Genomic DNA, 23,203 nt, shown 5'->3' with positions numbered 1-23,203 from the left:
TCTTTCATTCAACAAATGTTTACTTATTATCTTTAATGCTCTGGTCATTTGGGGTGGGGAAAGGAGAAATGGGTCAGTAAATTACTCATAATACCTGTATTTTGTGCTATAAAAGGCTTGTAAAAGTGACACAGTTACACAGAAGAAAGAGACAATAATCTTGCAGAAGGTCCTGGGCAAGGGGAGACAGTAGACTTAATTGATCTTCTGCTTCTTCATTAACTCTCATTCTTTAACTCTGATGCTTCTTAGATCCACATACCCCCTTTAAACTTCTGTGTACGCTTTTCTTTAAATGCAATCCCTTTAAAATCATAACTCATTTTAAGCAATGATGTCTTCGGAAACATGATTAGTATTTTGATTTCATGTTGAATATTTATCCTTGTACTGCATACAATCATCTTCTGTGGCCCCAGAGGTTTGCGTTTCACTCTTTGGAGAAAATTACTCTAGCTCAATGGCTTCTTCCACCTTCTCATGAAACTGGCTTCCTTCCAAAGAGCATGAACTTGACTGGAAAACTAAAGGGGTCCTTTGTGGTGGATTCTTCCATTCCTTCTTCTTTGGCAGGTGCTTCCTTCCTTTCCCACCAGAAAATTTGATTTCCTGGAACTACATAAGTCTTCTAAATCTTTGTTCTCTGTCTAGGGAACCTGACATTACTTTATGAATTATGCAATACTCATCAGGGCTTCAAACATATGACAGATAAGAAGCCATTTTTCTCTTTTCAATTTAATGTTTAACCACAGCTTCCGCATCTGAATGAAGCAATACATGAATACAAGCAGAAAAGGGGAAATGAGTGAATTTCTTAAAAAAAAACAATGTTTTCTCTTTCACACAGTTCTCATGGTCATTAATTGATGCCTGCAGAAGCAAGAGAAATCAGGAAAGGAGGTTTTTCTGGGATAGATTGAATATAGACAATTTTTTCCCAGCCAAGCCAGGCAAGAACTCCCTGATCTCCAGGGAAGATGCTTGCTGGATGCAGCGAGGCCATCACCTCATGTCTCCTGGTGCCTCCAATTAGAGGTCCTTAGTTCACTTAGCAGCCACAGGAACATGGAAGGGGAATCCTTGGAGGCTCAAGAGACCATTTTGTGACCACTGGGATAGAGCAAGTATCACATGTGATTTTTCCCTTACTAATGATTTACAAAATAATCAAAGTAAGGGTTATCCAGTGTAGAGCTTGGCAATGATATTTTATATTGCTGAATACTTTGCTCAAACAGCATGCTTTGTGGATGTCCAGCCATCCAATTAAACGAAAGCAGTTGAAGCATTGTTCTGTAAAGCCCCATTCCCATGCCACCCCGCTCTATGATCCCTGTCTAACACAGCCCCCAAATGCTGTGGACATGTGGTTAGGGAAATACAGTATAAAAATCAATGACTAAATTCTTCACTTTTCTATTGAGAAAGTGGGAAGACATGGAGTTTTCATCACTTGCATAGGGTTCCATGTCAAATAGTGAAGAAAGCCAGAATTAGAACTTGTTTTTTATTTTCAAATTGAAGACTTGTACTAAGAAATTCATTGCATATCAATGCATCGAGTATGGGCTAGATTCTGTTTTTTTTTTAAAGCATAATATTGTTCATTTTCTTCTTTAAATGCCAATGTCTTTTGAATTACATTTTTGTTTATAGCAAGCCTTAAAATTTTCTCAGTCCTAGTCAGAAGTTTTCTGTGATGTGTCTACGCTAGAACATGAAACATGATACATATTGCATCCTTAATAGTTCAAGCATGTGATTTCCCTAAGCTGGTAAAAGTGGAAAAGCTCTTAAAAATCCAAATACTTGAGATGAATTTCTACCCAAAGCCCAGAGATGCGTAGAATTAACAGAGATCTCGAGAAACCAAAAACATTCCTGAGACATCATAGTCTGGGGTCACCATGCCCTTTATAGACCATCGTTGCTGCATATGTCCATTTACCATTGAAATGAGCCAAAAGAGTATAGAGAGGCACTCAAGTAAATCACCCAGGTGTCACACATTCCTTTCTGTCCCCGTTGTGCTATAGGAGTCCTGTTTCTCCTGAGAATCAGAGTCCATTACTGTTGACAGATTGGTTACTTCCCTCTTGTCTGCTGATCCTAGATATAAGGAGCTGAGAGTGCACAGATGGCAACCATAGTCCATAGTTCAATTAGATACTGTGTCCCATGGCAAAGTGTGCCTCCTTGGGGGTTAGGACCTCCATCACTGTAGAACTCACAGTTGCAGTAATGGGAAGCCCAAAAACCAACTGGTAAATGAAGACAATGAGGTCAATCCCACTGTCACCATTCAGTTCCCGGATTCAAGAATTTTCTGAGTATTTTATCTCCTTCTTTGGCACCACTTCCTTCTCTCTCCTCCTGGAGTAATGCATTTGTTAATGTTTTTCCCTGAGTCTTCATTCTGTCTCTGGCCACCCTCTTCGAAGAAAACCTAGCCCACAACTACTACTTCAACCCCTTGTGAATTATTCTCTAATCCCAATCCTTCTCCAGAATTCCTTTGGCCTATTGGATATTCCCACCTGTATATCCCTGATGGTATTTAAAATCTAGCATATCCTAAATTAAACTCATCATCTACCTTCCAAGCCAGAACTGCTGCTGCTAGTACTACTGCTCCTTACTTTCCTGTTTTGTTTTGTTTTTTAATTTTTTTTGTACAGAAAATTGTTTGCAAAGTATTAGGTCTGGTCTAGGTTTAAATGCATCTCTGCCTATTTCAAGACGAATAATCTTTGGCAAGTTCCTCAGGCATTCAATGTCTCAATTTCCTCAAGTGCAAAATTAGAATTATACTAGCCCCTCACTTTAAAAGATTTTCTGAGACTAAAATGGGTTGTTGTAAAACAATTAACACAATGATTACCACTCAAGTGATAACTGTACACAAAATATAAACAATTATTAATATGAATATAATCCTTCTGTGATTCTTCAGTGCCTATCAAGGCAATTCTCAATTCATCTTGGCAGTGAAGATCTTCCATGCTCAGGTTTAAAAATCTCACTAAACTGATTTTCCATTTTTCTTATCCTACCTATCAAAAAATTTCTGGGGCTATTTATGCCTCAAATATCTCTTGAAATTTTATTCTCATGCCTTTATTCACATCTCACTTTCCCATACTACTAAGACAAATGAAATTGTATCCATTCCTCAAGGCACAATTCATCTGTAATTTCACTCAAGAAATATACTCTGAGAATGCCCAGAGAACTAGTTTTCTTCTAGATTTTATGGCATTTTACACCTTTCTTAAAGAATGTTTATACTCTGCCTTATGTTTGTATATTTACTTTCACTTCTGAATAAAAATTATTTTTATAGAATAAAGACTATGCTAAACACAGGGCTCGGCTAAAGTCAATGTATAAGATGGAAAACTTAATATAAATGAACTAATGCAACATTGACAGTTTTACATGCAAATGTCACCAGCAGTTGTTGCAGCTAGAGTTGTTTGAAATAATTGGTAGAATAATAAAGTCAATATGAGTACAGATGTTCAAACCAAAGAATCACAATAAAATTGAAATACAATTATAATTACATAGGTGCTTGTATTGAATTGAATTGTTTTTCCCAACAATTCATGACCACCTGGAAGCTGTGAATATTACCTTATGAGGATTAGAGTCTTTGTTGATACAATCAAGTCAGTATGAGGTCATACTCATATAGAGTGACCTCTAATCCAATGGTGTTCTATAAGAAGAGGAAAACTTGGGCACAGACACAGAGAAAGAATTCCATATGAAGATGTAGGCAGAGGTTATGTAGGAGTGATGCAACCACAAGCCAAGGAACCCCAAGGATTGTTGGCAACCACCAGGAGATGGAAGAAAAAAGAGAGTATTCTTCCATAGGGCCTTTGGAGGGGCATGGTCCTGCTAAAACCTTGATATTGGACTTCTAGCTTCCAGAGCTATGAAAGAATAAATTTCTGTCATTTGAAGGCATTATCCAGATTATGGGAGACTTAGGAAGTCAACACAGTGGTGTAAAATACATGGACAATATCATGTTGGTTTGCAGTGATACTGAATTGGTATTTATATAAACAAAATAAATGTACATAGACTTCCCTCATTGATTTGTCAAAAATATTTGTTAACAATGTATGATATGGAGATTTCTGGGGAAGATGGCAGAGTAGGGGGTTTCACTGCTCACCCCTCCTCAAGAAACAGCTAGTGCCTGGGCAGAAACTATCTGGAACAATGGTTCTGTGGCTCTCGAAGCCAGGGGAGAATTGTAAAAGCAACTAAGAAAGAGTGGGGAGACAAAGAGGCTGAGGCAGTGCAGTAAAAGTTGTGAGAAAATTGCTCAGCAGCAATTGCTGGTATCCACCCCTTACTCTCAAGGCTAGCCAACTTGTGAGGGACATGGAAGCCCTCTTCCCCAAGAATGATGGGGGCAACGCTGAGTACTGATCATGGCTCTTGACTGGCAAGTTTAGATCTCTGGGTCCTGGCTCTGTGCTGTTCTTTCAGCCCACCCCAGTTGGTGATGGCTGCACCATTGTTTCAACCCTGCCTGGACATGGGCAAAGGCATAGAGATCCAAAGAAGCAGAGACTAAGATGGGCTACAGGGAAAACTTTGCTGAAGATTGCCATCTGCTGGACAGGCCTGGAAAGCACAACTTCTGGGAGTCATCAAAAAGGTTTCCTGGTGTCTTTACTGAACCTCTCCCCAGAGATCCTTGGTACTGGTCTGTGCCTCCTTGAGGGTCACTGTTTGCTTAGGAAATACTGACTTGGCAGATTGCTCTGCAGGGAAATCCTCCTCACAGATTTTGCTGTCCGGGAAAATGCAACTGAAGGCAAGAAAAGTAGAATTGAAAAATTATAAAGTCAAAACAAAACAGATCAAGATTCCTGGAGAAGTATTAGAGAAAAGGAAGCTTTCCCCAGGAGATGAAACAATTGCACAAACAGTGCAACTTTAAAAATGGTACCACATACTCAGGAGAAGACTCAGATGAAGAAGAGCTGAAAAACTCTGATCAGTCAAAAACAGACAAGTCTAAAGAACTAGAATAAATTGAATTGAGTATCAAATAAGAGCCTCAACACAAAGCAGACCAATAATAAAATCCTAGGCAAGAGAGAGAAGGTGACCTTCGGAGTAAACTCCTCAAAAAAGTCAGATGCCTAGACATCAGCAAAAAATTATAAGCCATACTAAGAAACATGAAGATATGGCTCAGTCAAAAAAACAAATTAAAACTTCAGAGGTGACAGAATTTGGGACAACTAATTAAAGATGTTCAAGCAAATCTCCTAAATTAATTTAAGGAGATGAAGGAAAATATGGCTAATGAGATAAAGGATATTAAGAAAATACTGGGTAAGCACAAAGTGAATTTGAAAGTATGAATAGAAAAATAAACAGAACTTATGGGAATGAAAGCACACTAGAAGATAGAAAAATATAGCAAATTTGAACTGGCAAAATGAAAAAAATCAAAGAACTAAAAGAGACGATGAGCAGAATCTCACAGGCAGAAGAACAGAGAAAAGAATATGAAAAATGGAGTAGGGTATCAGGGAATTAAACAACAGTATTAGGTGCAGAACAACAAAACAACTACAACAACAATGAAACGTGCCATGGGTGTCCCAGAAGCAGAAGCTAAGGGAAAGGGGAAGAAAGAATATTTGAGGAAAAAATGGTCCCAAATTTCCAATTCTTATGAAAGACTTAAATAAACATATCTGAGAAGCGCAATGTACTCCAAACAGAATAAATCCTAATAAACCTATTCCAAGACATATACTAATCAGAATGTCAGATTCCAAAGATAGAGAATTCTGAAAGCAGCAAGAGTAGTGTAATTTGTCACCTTCAAGGGAATTGCAATAAGATTAAGTGCCAATTACTCATCAGAAATTATGGAAGTAAGAAGTCAGTATTATGATATATTTAAGCTACTGAAAAATAAAAACTGCCTGCCCACGAAAATAAGGGAAAGATTAAAATATTCACAGATAAATGCAAACCAAGAGACTTGATCAACAAGAGTCTTACCCTACAAGAAATACTAAAGGGAGTTTCACAGGCTGAAAGGAAAAGATAGGAGAGAGAGAGACTCGAGAATGATTCTCAGTAAAGGTAACTAAAAGGGAAAAAGAGAGACTAAAATAAGATATGACATAGAAAAACCAAATGATAAAGTTCCATATTTGGTTAAATCCTCACATGGAGCACTACATGTACAGTCATAACATTGAATGTGAATGGATAAAACTCCCCAAATGAAAGATGTAGATTTGCAGAATAGATTAAAAAGTATGATCCATCTATGTGCTGTCTACAAGACACAAGGGCACAAAAAGGTTGAAAGTGAAAGTTTGGAAAAACATATTCCACATAAACATAACCAAAAAATCATATAAAATAGACTTTAAATGCAAAACTGTTATAAGAGACAAAGAAGGACATGATATATTAATAAAAGGAACAATCCACCAAGAATAAATGACAATCATAACTATTTATACTGTTAACCAGGAAACCCCAAAATACATGAGGTATGCACTGGCAAAACTGAAATGAGAAATAACTGTTTCTACAATACTGTTTGAAAACTTCAGTACACCACTTTCATCAATAAAGAAAACAACGAAACAGACAATCAATAAGGAAACAGAGAACTTGAACAATATGATAAATGAACTAGACCTAAAAGATATATACAGAACATTGCACCCCCAAAACTGCTGGATATACATTTTTCTAAAGTGCTCATGGATCATTCTCCAGGATAGACTGACTACATGTTGGGTCACAAAACAAGTTTGAATAAATTTTAAAAGATTAACATTATACAGAGCACTTTCTCTGACCATAATGTAATGAAGCTGGAAATCAATAACAAGCAGAGAACTGTAAAATTTACAAATATGTAGAGATTCAACAATACACTTTAAAACAGTCAGTGAGGCAAAGAAGAAATTACAAGAAGAACCGGTAAATATCTTAAGATGAATGAAACAAGAAGATACTATATCAAAACATATGGGATGCATTAAGAACAGTGCTGAGAGGGAAATTTATAGACCTAAGTGCCTATCTCAAAAAAGAAGAAAGAACTAAAATAAAAAACCTAACTGCACACCTGGAGGAACTATTAAAAGAACTGCAAACTAATCCCAAAGCAAGCAGAAGGAAAGAAATAGAGATTAGAACAGAAATAAATGAAATTTATTTTTCATTTTATGAGATAAAAAAACAATAGAAAGAATAAACTAAACCAAAAGTTGATTTTTAAAGATCAATAAAATTGACAAATCCTTAGCTAAACTGACAAAGAAAAAAAGTGAGAAGATGCAAATAAATAAAATAAAAAATGAGATGGGGGCATCACAATTTACCCCACAGAACTACAAGGGATCATAAGAGAATACTATGAATATCTATTTGCCAGAAAATTAGAAAGCTTAGGTGAAATACACAACTTCCTAGAAATACATAAACAACTTTCACTGACTCTAGAAGAAACAAAATACCTCAATAGAACAACTACAAGCAAAGGGATAGAATCACTCATCATAAACATCCCCCAAAAGAAAAGGCTAGGGCCAGAAGTCTTCCCTGGTAAATTCTATGAATTATTCCAAGTGCAATTAATACAAATCCTCATTGGGCAATCCTGCTCAAACTTTTAAAAAAATTAAGAAGAGGAAATACTACCTTGCTTATCGTGTGAAGCCAACATTACTCTTACCAAATCCAGAGACAGATACTACAACAAAATAAAATTCAGACCAATTTCTCTAATGAATGTAGATACAAAAATCCTCAACAAAGTGATTGCAAATTGAATCCAATAGCGTATTAAAAGAATTATACATCATAATCATGTGGGTTTTATTTCAGGTATGCAAGGACAGTTCAACATAAAAAAAATCAATTAATGTAATACACCACATTAACAAACTGAAAGGGAAAAAAACACATGATCATTTTAATTGATGCAGAAAAGATACTTGACAAAATCGAGCATTCTTTCTTGATAAAAACAGTTATAAAGATAAGAATAAAAGGAAACTTCCTCTCCATGATAAAGGGCATGTGCTGATTTGAAACTGTCATGTATCCTGGAAAAGCCATGATTTTTCAATCCAGTCTTGTGGGGACAGACCTATTGTTGGATGGGATCTTTTGATTAAGTTGTTTCCATGGAGATATGACCCCACCCATTCAAGGCGTGCCTTAATTCTTTTACTGGGGTCCTCTATGAAGAAAATAAAAGACAGAGAACATACACAGAGTAGAGAGATGAAATCCAGTGAATGACACAGAGGGAGAAAGATGCCCCAGAGATGCTGAGAGGAAAAATTTGGGCTTCCAGGAAGTGACTCCCCAGAGAATAGTGCTCCATGTGCAGAGTTAGCTTAACATGGAACCTCAGTCATTTCAGCACAAGCCAAGACTGGAAATGCAGTGATTCAGAAAATATTTGTGGAAAGTCCTATTGTCTGATGGTTTTGATCCCTGTATGCTACATGCTAAACCAACAAAATTTTTGCAAGATCTGTATGAATGGAATCACTGATAGTCTGGACTAAAACAGACATAAAAGGGACAGATTGAAGGAAAAAATACTTCAAATGCAGAGCCATGTGCCAGTTTGAATCTGTTGTGTACCTTAGAAAAGCCATGTCCCTTAATCCTCATTCAACACTGATGAGTGGGAATTTTTCTATTGTTTTCATAGAGATGTGATCCACCCAATTGTGGGTGGTAACTTTTGATTAGATAGTTTCCATGGAGATGTGTCTGCACACATTCAAAGTGGGGTTGCTTAATGGAGCCCTTTAAGAGGGAACCACTTTGGAAAAAGCTTTAGAGCCTCCAGAATTGATGGAGCCAACAGAAGGGACAGAGCCTCAAGGAAGCTGTTGAAGATTCCTGGAGAGAAAGCTAGAGACATCATGCATGTTCCTTTCCAGCTGAGAGAGAAATCTCAAAGTTCATTGGCCTTTCTTGAGTGATAGTGACCTCTTGTTGGTGCCTTAATTTTGACATTTTCACAGCCTTACAACTGTAAACTTGCAACTTAGTAAATTCCCTGTTTTAAAAGCCATTCTGTTTCTGGTATTATTCTAGTTTGCTAGCTGCTGGGATGCAATATACCAGAATCAGAATGGCTTTCAAAAAGGGGGATTTAATAAGTTGCTAGTTTACAGTTCTATGGCTGTGAAAATGTCCAATTAAAACAGGTCTATAGAAATGTCCAATCAAAGGCATCCAGGGAAATACCTTGTTCAAGAAGGCCAATGATATTCAGGGTTTCTCTCCCATCTGGAAAAGCACATGGCAAACACAGTCACAGTTTCTCTCTTGGATGGAAGGACACATGGTGAGCAAGGCATCATCTGCTACTTTCTCTCCTGGCTTCCTGTTTCATGAAGCTCCCTGGGAGACATTTTCCTTCTTCATCTCCAAAAGTCGCTGGCTGGTGGACTCTGCTTCTCATGGTTAAGTCATTCTGCTCTCTCTGACTCTCTTTCTTTCTCCAAAATGTTTCCTCTTTTATTGGACTCCAATAAACCAATCAAGACCCACGCAAATGGGTGGAGACATGTTGTCACCTAATCCATCTTACCAACCACTCTTGACTAAATCACATCATCTAGAGAGATGATCTGATTACAGATGTAAACACTGTATTAAACACATACAGTGTTTAATAGGGATTATTCTACCTTAATGAGATGTAATTTTTATTAAAATATGGCTTTGCTGGGGGCATACTTCCTTTCAAGCCAGCACAGGTATATTGCATTCTGGCAGCTTTTAAACTAGAACATATGGAAATAAGATCTGCAGCTAAGAAATCTTGGGCCAGGAGAGCAGCCCCACCCAGGCACATGAAGAGAGTGAGTTTAAACCAGAAGCAGAGGATGGGCCTTCCACCTTGATGTTCAGGAAATATTTTGCTGCCCCAGGCCTCGGAAAGGGTGGAACACATTCCCCAGATGTTGAAAAGAACCTGGCAACCATTCCACGTTCTGGAAGGGGTTGAGTGTGTGCCCTGGAGATGGTAGAAAGTCTGGTGCACTCAGATGCTTAATGAGGGTGGGGCCAAGACAAGGTGGACTCTCCAACGCTCTCCAATGTTGCAACCCTTACCCCAGTGTTTGGAGAGAGCAGGGTTGCTGCATAAGCCTTTGGAGAGGGTGAAACTGCTGCTCTCTCAAGCCCTGAGGATAAAACATCATTCTATAGAGGACTCTCAGAACTTAAAATCTAATGATGTATGTCTTGTAGGTTTTCCAAATGGTTTGGCTCTGTTTTCCCTTCAATTTCTCCCTATGGCAATGGGAACATTTATCCCATGACTGTCTCTCCTTTGTATATTGGAAACAGATAACTTATTCTAAGTTTCACAGGCCCACAGTCAGAGAAGAATTTTGTCTTAGGACAGACCATGCCTATGGTTGACTGTGATGAGACCTTGTACTGTTTTTTACTTTGTGTTATATTTGTATTGTTACTGAACTGGTTTAAGGCTTTTGTGATATTGTGATAGAATGAATGTATTTTGTATATAGGAAACAGCATGTCTTTTGGGGGTCCAGAGGATGGAATGTGCTGATTTGAAACTGTTATGTAACCCAGAAAAGCCATGATCTTTTATTTCAATCTTATGGGTGCAGATCTGTTGTGGGTAGGACTTTTGATTGGCCTGTTTCCATTGAGATGTGACCACACCCATTCATGGTGGGCTTTAAACCACTTGCTGGAATCCTTTAAGTAAGGCAAGAGAGTTTGAGGAAGCTAAGAGAGAAAGTTTGCCAGGAGAAGCCAGAATGACCCACAGGAGCTGAGGGAGCTGCACCCACTAGAATGGCCACTATTAAAAAACAAAACAAAACAGAAAACTACAAGTTTTGAAGATGATGTGGAGAAACAGTAACACTTATTCACTTCTGGTGGAAATTGAAAATGGTGTAGCCTCTGTGGAAGAGGGTGTTCCTTGGGAAGCTAAGCATAGAAATTCCATATGAAATGGCCATTCTGCTCAAGGTATAAACTCAGAAGGACTGAAAGCAGGAGCTCAAACAGACACTTGAACAACAATGCTCATAGTGGCATTATTCACAATTGCCAAAAGATGGAAGCAACCCAGTGGCCTTCACCTGATGAAAAAGTGAACAAAATGTGGTTTATACATACAATGGAATCTTATTCAGCTGTATGGAGTAATGAAGTCCTGATCATGCAACAATATGGATGAACCTTGAGGACCTTATGTTGAGTAAAATAAGGCAGACATAAAAGGACAAAAATTGTATGTTCTCACTGATATGAACTAAGTATGATATGCAAACTCATAGAGTCAGAATCTAAAATAAAAGTTATCAGGGGATAGAATGGGGGAAGAGAAAGTGGACCTGATGCTTAGTTTGTGCAGAATTTCCATTTAGGTTGATTGAAAATGGTTGGAAATGGATAGTGGTGATACTGACACATTATTGTGACTGTAACTAATAGCACTGAATTATGTTGGTAAATGTGGTTGAAAGAGGAAGTTTTGGGTTGTGTATGTTACTAGAAGGCAAGTTAGAAGATAAAACATAGATCTGTATAACAATGAAAACCCTGTTATGGATGATGGACTATGGTTAATAGTACAAACGTAGGAATGCTCTTTTCATGAATCATCATTATTGCATGGTATTAATAATAAGATGGTATAAGGAAAACAACAATATGCCAACATAAACTATGGACTATAGTTAACAGTAATATTTTAATATTATTTCAGGAATTCTAACAAAGGTATCACACTAATACAAGGGGTGAATAATAAGAGTATATGGAAATCTTGTATTTTTACATGACTTCTCTGTAAAACTGCAACCTAATTAAAAAAAAAAAGAATTTCTGATATGGGAAACATCATGCTACATATGGAGTGTTCCAAAAATAACCAGACTCTAATTTTGGTCACAAGGAATTTAGAATTCCATAAAATGGATGTGATCAGGAGTGTGTTACCATGGTCCTTAAAGCCACTTAGAAAGACTAAGTGTGAATTATAGGGAGATTAACTTTTGAAAGGCTGCATGTCACCCACATTTTCTATAAGACAAATGGATTTTAGGTGGGCATGCATCACCACATATATATATTTTTTTAGGAATAGATTTTTTTATTACAACTTATTTTGCATATGAAAAATAACATCTATACAAACAAACATTAAATTTCAAAACGCAACACCACAATTAGTTGTAGAATACATTTCAGAGTTTGGTGTGGGTTACAATCCCACAAATTTAAGTTTTCATTTCTAGTTGCTATAAGATCCTGGAGACGGAAAGAAACAGCAATATAATGATTCAGCAATCATACTAGTTTCTTAGACCCTACCTTCTCTATATAACCCCACCATCATCTTTGATCTTTCTCACTGTCTTTAGGGTTATTTGGGCTATGGCCATTCTAACTTTTTCATGTTGGAAGGGGCTGTCAGTATTATGGGGTAGGGAGAGGGAACTAGCTGATATTCTGGAGAGGCTGGGTTCCCTAGGTTTCAGGACTTATCTTTACCTCAAACTTTTAAAAGAAAATTTTGCCACATTTAGGCTTTCTAGATGTAGACAGGTTGCCGATGTATGATAGGGTAGAGATAAAAAATAACATGTCTTGTAATGCCCATTTGTTAGAAAAAAATCATAGAAATATCTTCTGGAAATGTCTGTGAAATGGAATCTAGACGTCCCCTGTAAGCGATACTGGCAGTGATGCACATGCAGGCTTTCTCTGGGGCTAGAGGAGAGGGAGTAGAAGGTTGAAAAGAGGAGGAGAAGAAGGTTCTATGCCATATTGGGCATATATATATATATATATATATATATATATATGAGTGTGTGTGTGTATATACATTTTTTTAATTAATTAACGGCAAAAAAGAAATTAACCCAACATTTAGAAATCATAACATTCTACATATGCAATCAGTAATTCTTAACATCATCACATAGATGCATGATCATCGTTTCTTAGTACATTTGCATCGGTTTAGAAGAACTAGCAACACAACAGAAAAAGATATAGAATGTTAATATAGAGAAAAAAATAAAAGTAATAATAATAGTGAAAAAAAAAACCTATAGCTCAGATGCAGCTTCATTCAGTGTTTTAACATGATTACTTTACAATTAGGTATTACTGTGCTGTCCATTTTTGAGTTTTTGTATCTAGTCCAGTTGCACAGTCTGTATCCCTTCAGCTCCAATTACCCATTATCTTACCCTGTTTCTAACTTCTGCTGGACTCTGTTACCAATGACATATTTCAAGTTTATTATCGAATGTCCATTCACATCAGTGGGACCATACAGTATTTGTCCTTTAGTTTTTGGCTAGACTCACTCAGCATAATGTTCTCTAGGTCCATCCATGTTATTACATGCTTCATAAGTTTATCCTGTCTTAAAGCTGCATAATATTCCATCGTATGTATATACCACAGTTTGTTTAGCCACTCATCTGTTGATGGACATTTTGGCTGTTTCCATCTCTTTGCAATTGTAAATAACACTGCTATAAACATTGGTGTGCAAATGTCCGTTTGTGTCTTTGCCCTTAAGTCCTTTGAGTAGATACCCAGCAATGATATTGCTGGGTCGTATGGCAATTCTATATTCAGCTTTTTGAGGAACTGCCAAACTGCCTTCCACAGTGGTTGCACCATTTGACATTCCCACCAACAGTGGATAAGTGTGCCTCTTTCTCCACATCCTCTCCAGCACTTGTCATTTTCTGTTTTGTTGCTAATGGCCATTCTGGTGGGTGTGAGATGATATCTCATTGTTGTTTTGATTTGCATTTCTCTAATGGCCAGGGACATTGAGCATCTCTTCATATGCCTCTTGGCCATCCGTATTTCTTCTTCTGGTAGATGTCTGTTCAAGTCTTTCTCCCATTTTGTAATTGGGTTGGCTGTCTTTTTGTTGTTGAGTTGAACAATCTCTTTATAAATTCTGGGTACTAGACCTTTATCTGATATGTCGTTTCCAAATATTGTCTCCCATTGTGTAGGCTGTCTTTCTACTTTCTTGATGAAGTTCTTTGATGCACAAAAGTGTTTAATTTTGAGGAGCTCCCATTTATTTATTTCCTTCTTCAGTGCTCTTGCTTTAGGTTTAAGGTCCATAAAACCGCCTCCAATTGTAAGTTTCATAAGACATCTCCCAACGTTTTCCTCTAACTATTTTATGGTCTTAGACCTAATGTTTAGATCTTTGATCCATTTTGAGTTAACTTTTGTATAGGGTGTGAGATATGGGTCTTCTTTCATTCTTTTGCATATGGATATCCAGTTCTCTAGGCACCATTTATTGAAGAGACTGTTCTGTCCCAAGTGAGTTGGCTTGACTGCCTTATCAAAGATCAGATGTCCATGGATGAGAGGGTCTATATCTGAGCACTCTATTCAATTCCATTGGTCGATATATCTATCTTTATGTCAATACCATACTGTTTTGACCACTGTGGCTTCATAATATGCCTTAAAGTCAGGCAGTGCGAGACCTCCAGCTTCGTTTTTTTTCCTCAAGATGTTTTTAGCAATTCGGGGCACCCTGCCCTTGCAGATAAATTTGCTTATTGGTTTTTCTATTTCTGAAAAATAAGTTGTTGGGATTTTGATTGGTATTGCATTGAATCTGTAAATCAATTTAGGTAGGATTGACATCTTAACTATATTTAGTCTTCCAATCCATGAGCACGGTATGCCCTTTCATCTATTTAGGTCTTCTGTGATTTCTTTTAACAGTTTTTTGTAGTTTTCTTTATATAGGTTTTTTGTCTCTTTAGTTAAATTTATTCCTAGTATTTTGTTCTTTTAGTTGCAATTGTAAATGGGATTCGTTTCTTGATTTTTCCGGGTTTTCGACGTATAGTATCATATCGTCTGCAAACAGTGATAGCTTTACTTCTTCCTTTCCAATTTTGATGCCTTGTATTTCTTTTTCTTGTCTAATTGCTCTGGATAGAACCTCCAACACAATGTTGAATAACAGTGGTGATAGTGGACATCCTTGTCTTGTTCCTGATCTTAGGGGGAAAGTTTTCAATTTTTCCCCATTGAGGATGATATTAGCTGTGGGTTTTTCATATATTCCCTCTATCATTTTAAGGAAGTTCCCTTGTATTCCTATCTTTTGAAGTGTTTTCAACAGGAAAGGGTGTTGAATCTTGTCAAATGCCTTCTCTGCATCAATTGAGATGATCATGTGATTTTTCTGCTTTGATTTGTTGATATGGTGTATTACATTAATTGATTTTCTTATGTTGAAACATTCTTGCATACCTGGGATGAATCCTACTTGGTCATGATGTATAATTCTTTTAATGTGTTGTTGGATATGATTTGCTAGAATTTTATCAAGGATTTTTGCATCTATATTCATTAGAGAGATTGGTCTGTAGTTTTCTTTTTTTGTAATATCTTTGCCTGGTTTTGGTATGAGGGTGATGTTGGCTTCATAGAATGAATTAGGCAGTTTTCCCTCCACTTCGATTTTTTTGAAGAGTTTGAGGAGAATTGGTACTAATTCTTTCTGGAATGTTTGATAGAATTCACATGATCACCACATATTTTATAGGACAGAGAGGAAAAGTAATATTCAATATACAAGTTTGTGCTTTGAGGCAATTTTTCCAAGTATAGTAGTTAGCTATTGCCACATTAAGAAACTGACATAAACTTAGTGACTTGAAACAATGCCCATTTACTAGTTCACAGTTCTATAAGTCAGAGCTGGGTTCTTTGTTCAAGACATTACAAAGTGTTGACCAGGTTGTGTTCTTATCTGGAGACACTAGGGAAAACTCTGCTTTCAAGCTTATTCTTGTCACTTGGTAGGATTCAGTTCCTTGCTGTTGTAGGGCCAAGGTCTCCATTTCTTTGCTGGCTGTCAGCAAGAGCTGTCCTTACCTTCTAGAAGCTGCCCATATTCTATGATGTAGCCATCTCCTTCAGGCTAGCAATGGCATGTCAAATCCTTCCCAGGATTCAGATCTCTCTTCCTCTTCTGTGGTCAGATGGAGAGAATGCTTTACTTTTAAAGACTCATGTGATTAGGTCAGGTACACCTGGATAATCTCTTTATATAGCCATGAATGTGTCTCACAACATAACTTAAGTACACAACTAATAGCCATCATATTCACATATTTGGGGAATATTCAAAGCAGGGACACTAGGGTGCCAGGAAATCTTAGAATGTTCCCTTTCAAACTAGGGATACACTATGTGAAGGACAAACTTAGCAAACATAGCACTCCTTTAACACCATCATCCTGAGCTTCTACAAAAGAGACTGTAATGAGGCACTGGGTTCTTCTTATTATCAGCAACAGATTTGAGGACAATGGTCCTAATTGCTTTCTCTAGGGTATTCTTTGGATTCCTGGGGATTGAACTGAAGTGTTGCATGTTTAGCAGTTGTTTAGATTTCAGATATTCTTAGTTACTGTTCAATAGTCCCTGTGTTCTGTTTAAGTATTCTGCTAGGTCTGCTAAGTATTCTGCTAGGGGGCGATGATGTAATTAAAATGTTCTTTAGTGCACTGAAGCTTAACCAATATGATTTTTTGTTTGTTTGTTTCTGTTTTTATTGAATTTTAAAATTGATTTTTAAATTTTTTAAAAAAAATAAACAAATGCAAACATTCTTTTGATCATTCTGTTCTACATATATAATCAGTAATTCACAATATCATCACAGAGTTGCATATTCATCATCATGATCATCTCTTAGAACATTTGCATCAATTCGGAAAAAGATATAAAAAAACAACAGAAAAATATTCATCCATACAATATCCCTTACTCCTCCCTTTCAGTGATCACTAGCATTCCAATCTAAATTTATTTTAGCATTTGTCCCCCCATTATTTCTTTTTATTCCATGTGTTTTCTTCATCTGTTAATAAGGTAGATAAAAGGAGCATCAGACACAAGGTTTTTACAATCACACTGTCACATTGTGAAAGCTCTATCATTATATAATCATCTTCAAGAAACATGGCTACTGGAAGACAGCTCCAAGTTTTCAGGCAGTTCCCTCCAGCCTCTCCATTATACCTTGACTAACAAGGTGATATCTATTTAGTGTGTAAGAGTAATCTCCAGGATAACCTCTTGACTCTGTTTGGAATCTCTCAGCCATTGACACTTTATTTTGTCTTATTTCACTCTTCCCCCTTTTGGTCGAGAAGGTTTTCAGAATCCCTTGATGCTGAGTCTCAGTTCATTTTAGGGGCTTTTACCCAATATGTTTTGAGATTAGGAGAAGACGGTAAAAGACTTGAAGAGTCAGGCCTGTACTGAGTTAAAATTTGTAGAGTTTCATGTAATCTCAGGAAATGAGGAACTTATGTCTTTGTGTGGCCCCAAGAAATGATTTAATCTCTGAGGTCAGGTGAAAAAATGAAAACAACAAATATTTCCTCATTTCACACTGTTGGTATTGTCTATAGCAGATTATGGTGATATATTTTTAAAGGCATCATTGGTATAGAAAGAGCTTAAAATGGTACAGGCACATGGTAAGTGTTGTGGATATATTAGCTATCATAATTTTATTATTTCTAGTTTACCAAATATTATAACATGAGGTGAACTTCAGAGACAGTCTATTTAGTCTCTTTGCCAGATCTGTGTATTAGTTTCTAGGGCTGCCATTGTAACCAAGAAATCAGGATTTAAGGAGTGGTTTTGATTACTGAATCATTATACATATATTCCTTTTTGCTTTCTGGCACATTGGAGTAGACAGGGAATTAACTGAAATTTCTGAATTGTAATATAGCTGCCTTGATCTCTGATAATGGTTGTATGGCCCTTATCTTCTGCCCCTGTGATTGTAAATACCTCTTGACTAACCTTCATCTGTACCTTAATTATCTAGTTTTTCAACTTTAGAGCCTTGTAGTCACTGAAGACAACCCTTAATGTTTGTTAATGAAAGGGTCTTGGGTCCACCCACAACTAACCCACACCAATTCCCAAATTATCTTGATGACTGAGACTGAATCTAAACACAGTGGGGCCTCCTGGCATGGGCAGTAGGTTAGGCTTGAACCTACAAGTCACCTATTCCTCACTCTGCCTTTTTCTTTCATATATTCTGTGACTAAGCATGTAATCTGTGCATGCTCGATAATCAGAGCATCATTAACTTCTCTCTAATTACATCATCTGGGGACACTATGCTCATTATCCTAAACTCTGCCCATCTTTTCTCTAATAAAACTATCCAAAATACTGCAGTTCAAGGAAAAAGGTTTGGGTCATTAGGTTGTCTGCTCTTCTGCTATGCATGTAGTAATAAACTCTTTCTCTCTGAAACCCCAGTGTCTCAGGAATTGGTTATTGAGCATGGCAGGCAAAATAATCCATGGCCTCTGTCCAATAACACTGAAACACATTACCACAAATGGTGTAATGACAGAAATTATTCTGTTGCAATTTTAGTGGCTAGAAGTTCAAAACCAAGGTGTTGGCAGGCCATGTTCCCTATTGAAGGCCCCAGGGAAGAATCCTTTCTTCCTTCTTCTTGGTTCTGGTAGTTGCTGACCATTCTTAATGTTCCTTGACTTGCAGCTCTATCATTCCAGTCCCTGCCTCCATCTCTACATGGGCCCCTTCCTTGTGCTGTGTTTTGTGCCTTCACATGACTTGCTTTATGGACACCAGTCATTGGATTTATGGTCAATCCTAATCCAGTATGGCCTCATCCTATGTAATTACATCTGCAAAGAAGACCCCATTTCCAAATAAAATCAAACTCTCAGGTTCCCAGTGGACATGAATTTGGGGACAGCACTATTTCCTCCAGTACAGTCTGCCACTCCTCATCTGTTTTATGAAGATATAATTTACATGTGATAAAATTCACCTTTTTAAAGTGTACAGTTCAGTGGTTTTTAGTATACACAAAGCTGTGCAACTATCACCACTATCTAATGCTAGAACACTTTCACCCCAAAAAGACACCCAGTATCTAAAAGCATCATGCCCTCTTCTGAAACCATAGACACCAGTAATCTATTCTCTAATGCTATTAATTTGCTTATTCTGGACATTTCATATAAATGGAATCTTTATGGAGTTTATCAAATGCTTTCCTTTGGTTTGCATTAAGATTTTTTGAGGTTCATTCATGTTATAGTATGTTCAACACTTCATTACATTTTATGGCCAAATAATAGTCCTTGTATGGATATGCTGCATTTTTTTCATCATTCATCAGTTGTTGGACATTTGGGTTGTTTTCACTTTTTCACTATTATGAAAATTCACGTAGAATTGTTTCCATGTGTTTTCAGTTTTTCGAGTATATCCTTAGCTGTAGAATTGTTATGTCATATCCACAACTTTTTGAGGATCTGACAAATTGTTTATTAAAGTTCCTGTACCTTCTTAAATTACCAACAGTAATGTATGAGGGTTCTAATTCTCCACAATCTCACCAATACTTGTTAATATCTGTCCATTGATGGTTATTTGGGTGGTTTCCACCTTTTGGCTATTATGAACAATGTTGCTGTATAAAGGTGTGTACAATTTTTCTGTATGGCAATATCTTTTCATTTCTCTTCATTATATACCAAAAAGTGAAACTGCTGGACATATGATAACTCTATTTTTATTACTTTGAGAAACTACCAGTCTGTTTTCCAAAGTGGCTGCACCATTTTACATTCCCACCACCAGTGTAGAAGGGTTCCCGTTTCTCCATATCCTCATCAACACTTGCTGTCATCTGATTTTTTTTATACCATCTGTCTTTCTGTGTGTGAAGCGTTATCTCATTGTGAGTTTTACTGCATTTCACTGGTGACTAATGGTGTTGAACATCTTTTCCTGATTTGGCTGTTTGCATATCACTTTTGGAGAAATGTCTATTCAAATTCTTTGTCCTTTTCCAGTTTGGTACAGCTTGCCATGGAAGTATTTCTTTCTATTCCAGTTGTGCCCTGACAGGTCAACCACCTTCCTAGTGCCCAAAGCAAAAATTGTATTTGGGTGCACTCACCTACACCTCATATAGGTATTTCCTTCCTTAGAAGTCAGTCCTTGCAAGGATTTCTGTATTAGTAATATGAATGAAAGCTAGAAATGATGCTGATACAGCATCTTGAATCTTCCTATTATCCCTGCTTCAACATGTTCAACAGTAAGTAATAAGTAAGAGGTTTAAGTTGCTTTGGCTCTTTCACTGTGGCTTTTGCCTCAAGAACTGGCTTGTATTCTACCACTGTGGCCTGATATGTTAGCATAACATAGTACCCCTTGGGTTGCAGCACTCAACATTTTCAGTAATTCATGGTCTCTTTGAACTACAGATATCAACTTTTCACCTTATTATACATTATCTTGAGAAGTTCAAGGCCATAGGAAGACAGTTCCTCAGTCTTCACTGAGTTTTGGGAGATGGCGATGAGAATTTCCCCTCAATAGTGAAGCAGGCATTCATAATGCAACCTTATTTCCTTTTTTACCTAGAGCCTCAAAATTAGCCAAAGGTGATAACCTTCACATGCTTATAGTCCTAGATATTTACATATCCCTATGCATGCATTTCACCTCCTAGATTCCCAGTAATATGTCAGAGCTCTTTAAAGCTCCCTACGTTCATCTCATTCCTTTTTTGTTCTTTCTTTTTTAAACATTTTTTATTGTGAAATATAACATATATGCAAAGAAAAGAAAGGAAAAAGCAATAATTTTCAAAGTACAATTCAACAAGTAGTTACAGAACAGATTTCAGAGTTTGTTGTGAACTACCATACCACTATTTCAGATTTTTCCTTCTAGCTGTTCCAAAACACTGGTAGCTAGAAGGAATATTAGTGAAGTGATTCATCAGTCATACTTATTTGTTAAATCCTCTTTTTTCTGTTATACTTTCCCCTCCTTTGCTCCTGCTCCCAATATATATGGATCTTTAGAAAATCCACATTCTGCCTTTTTCATGTTGAGAAGGGATGTTGACACTAAAGGATAGGGGGATATAACTAGTTGATAATCCTGAAGATGCTGGTCCCTCTGGATTTCAGGATTCATCTGGCCTAGAAATCCTGTGGGTATTATAGGTACCAGGAAAGCAAACTTAGTGCATGAAACTTTTATAGAGTCTCAGTTTAGGCCCTAAGTGCTCTTAAGAGTTAATAGGAGTGGTGTTCTTTGGGGGTTAGCAAACCATGACAATTAGCACTATCTAACTGAAGTCTACCTAACAGTAGCTTCCAGAACAGCCTTTTGACTGTATTTGATCTCTCTTAGCTACTGATGCCATATCAGTATTTTTTTTTTGCAGTAATTTTCCCTTCATCTGCACATCATTTTTTAGTATATCTGCTTTCTCATTTAAACATTGTAGAGAGAATAATTTAACAATTATTTTTTAAAGAAGTTTTAGGGTAATGATTTTTCTTGCAGAGTGGGGCTTAGTTAGAGAGAGGCCACATCTGAGCAACAGAAGAGGTTTCCTGGAAGCAACTCTTAGGTCTTGTTATAGATGGTCTTAACTTCTCCACTACAGAAATAAGTTTCATAAGGGCAAGCCTCAAAATCAAGGACTTGGCTTATTTTCTTGGGAGTCCCCAATATTTGAAAGATACCTGGTGTTTTCCAGATGGGAAAGTTTAGTAGTTTCATATCTTTTTCTTTAGTCCCTTAAGGGACTCTACCAATACTTTTTAATCATCAGCCTACCATACTCTGGGATGTATTCAGGTATTACATTAAGCTATACAAAATTACAAGGCCTCGTTCGTGTTCTGGGCTCCTGGAGTTTCATTTAAATGACTAGACAGGTTGGTTTAGATTCTGTATTACTGAAAATTTAGGGTCTAGACACAATAAACCTCTCTGACTTCAGTCTCATACAGTAGGTAAATCATCTTTTACCCTGTATTTTGATTTACCTTAGTTCAACCCAGATTGGTTTTACTTTTTATCTCTAATTGAGGTCTGTTCTCTTTTTTGGTTACTTTTACTGTTATTGTATTTAGCTATGCTTACTTTCAGGGCTGCAGAACTCCATTTCTAGGTCCATTCCTAGGTCTTTAGTATCACACAAAGCTTAGGGGAAATACCAACTTATAGATATTTAATTCACTGTTTCAGAATCTAGAAATACGCTACCAACTTTAGACTAAATGTGGCTGCTGCAAGGGACTACAATCTAAGCTCCAATTTTTTTTATTAGCAATGTTTTAATTTAAGAAACCTTAGCATATTTGTTTAATTCTGGCTTATTTTGCAAAACACATAGTCCCCAGGGTTCATTCAGTTCATTGCATGACTCTCGACATCCTTCCTTTTTGGAGCTGCTTCATATTCCATCATATAAATATATCACATTTCACCATTTTGCATCTCGATTATTGTATCCTTCACCTCCATCCATCTATTGGGGATCATGGATAATTGTGGGAAGGATATGGTTAAAGCATTTGGAAGATTGCTCTGTGTATGCATGTCCCCAAGCAGTGGAAAACACCCCCTTGTTTGTCTGTGAGCTGAAACAGCTTGTTTGTCTGCTTTAATGTGTCATTTGCATATCCTTCTGCTTTATCTGGATACCTCCTAGAGAGTGGGCCAAGGTTGCTAGGCAGGCATAGTTCTTGCCTGCCATGCCAGAGATCTGAGTTCTGTTCCCAGTGCCTGTCCATGCAAAAAAAGGTACCGCCTCTAGGCAAGCAGGAACCTCCCCTGGTGCTCAGTGAATAGCTTAACTCCCAATGGCTCCTTTACCTGATAAATAGCTAGCAGAAAATAAACTCGAGGCTCTAGCTCTCTCTTGGGACAGAGACTTCCTCACTTTTTTACTTTATTTCAAGATTGCATTCTTCTCATGCTTATTCTTTTCAGGACAAAGAATAACTGCCATAGGTGATGTCACCCACAGATAATGTCCAAAATAAACAAACCATGTCTTGCAGTATCCTCACTTGGTTGTACAATCAGCAGCACTGTCAATGTAGACAATTTTCATTGGTCCACAGTGACAAAGAACTTATAAACACAGCATCATTAAATGTCAAAACTACCACTTATCACTTGTCCATCCCCCATTTAGTTGCCTCTGACAGTGCTATGGTACTATTGATATCTTCCTGTTAACTCTTGGCCATCTTTGCTT

At 37.2% G+C, this 23,203-nt stretch overlaps 1 protein-coding gene across 1 annotated transcript in view; it reads right to left on the bottom strand.

The window, feature by feature from the left end:
- Window positions 1–4,698: 4,698 nt before the first annotated feature.
- The window catches only part of LOC143645066 (interstitial collagenase-like), a 38,350-nt gene continuing 19,845 nt past the window's right edge, over window positions 4,699–23,203 (bottom strand). The window contains exon 9 of the mRNA XM_077114700.1: window positions 4,699–4,837. Coding sequence (XP_076970815.1) covers window positions 4,699–4,837 — 139 coding nt within the window. The remainder of the gene's footprint in view (window positions 4,838–23,203) is intronic.

Source organism: Tamandua tetradactyla, chromosome 8 (genome assembly GCF_023851605.1).
Source record: "Tamandua tetradactyla isolate mTamTet1 chromosome 8, mTamTet1.pri, whole genome shotgun sequence".
Lineage (NCBI taxonomy): Eukaryota > Metazoa > Chordata > Mammalia > Pilosa > Myrmecophagidae > Tamandua > Tamandua tetradactyla.
Note: the sequence above shows the minus strand (reverse complement) of the source record. Positions and strands in the feature narration are given on the sequence as shown.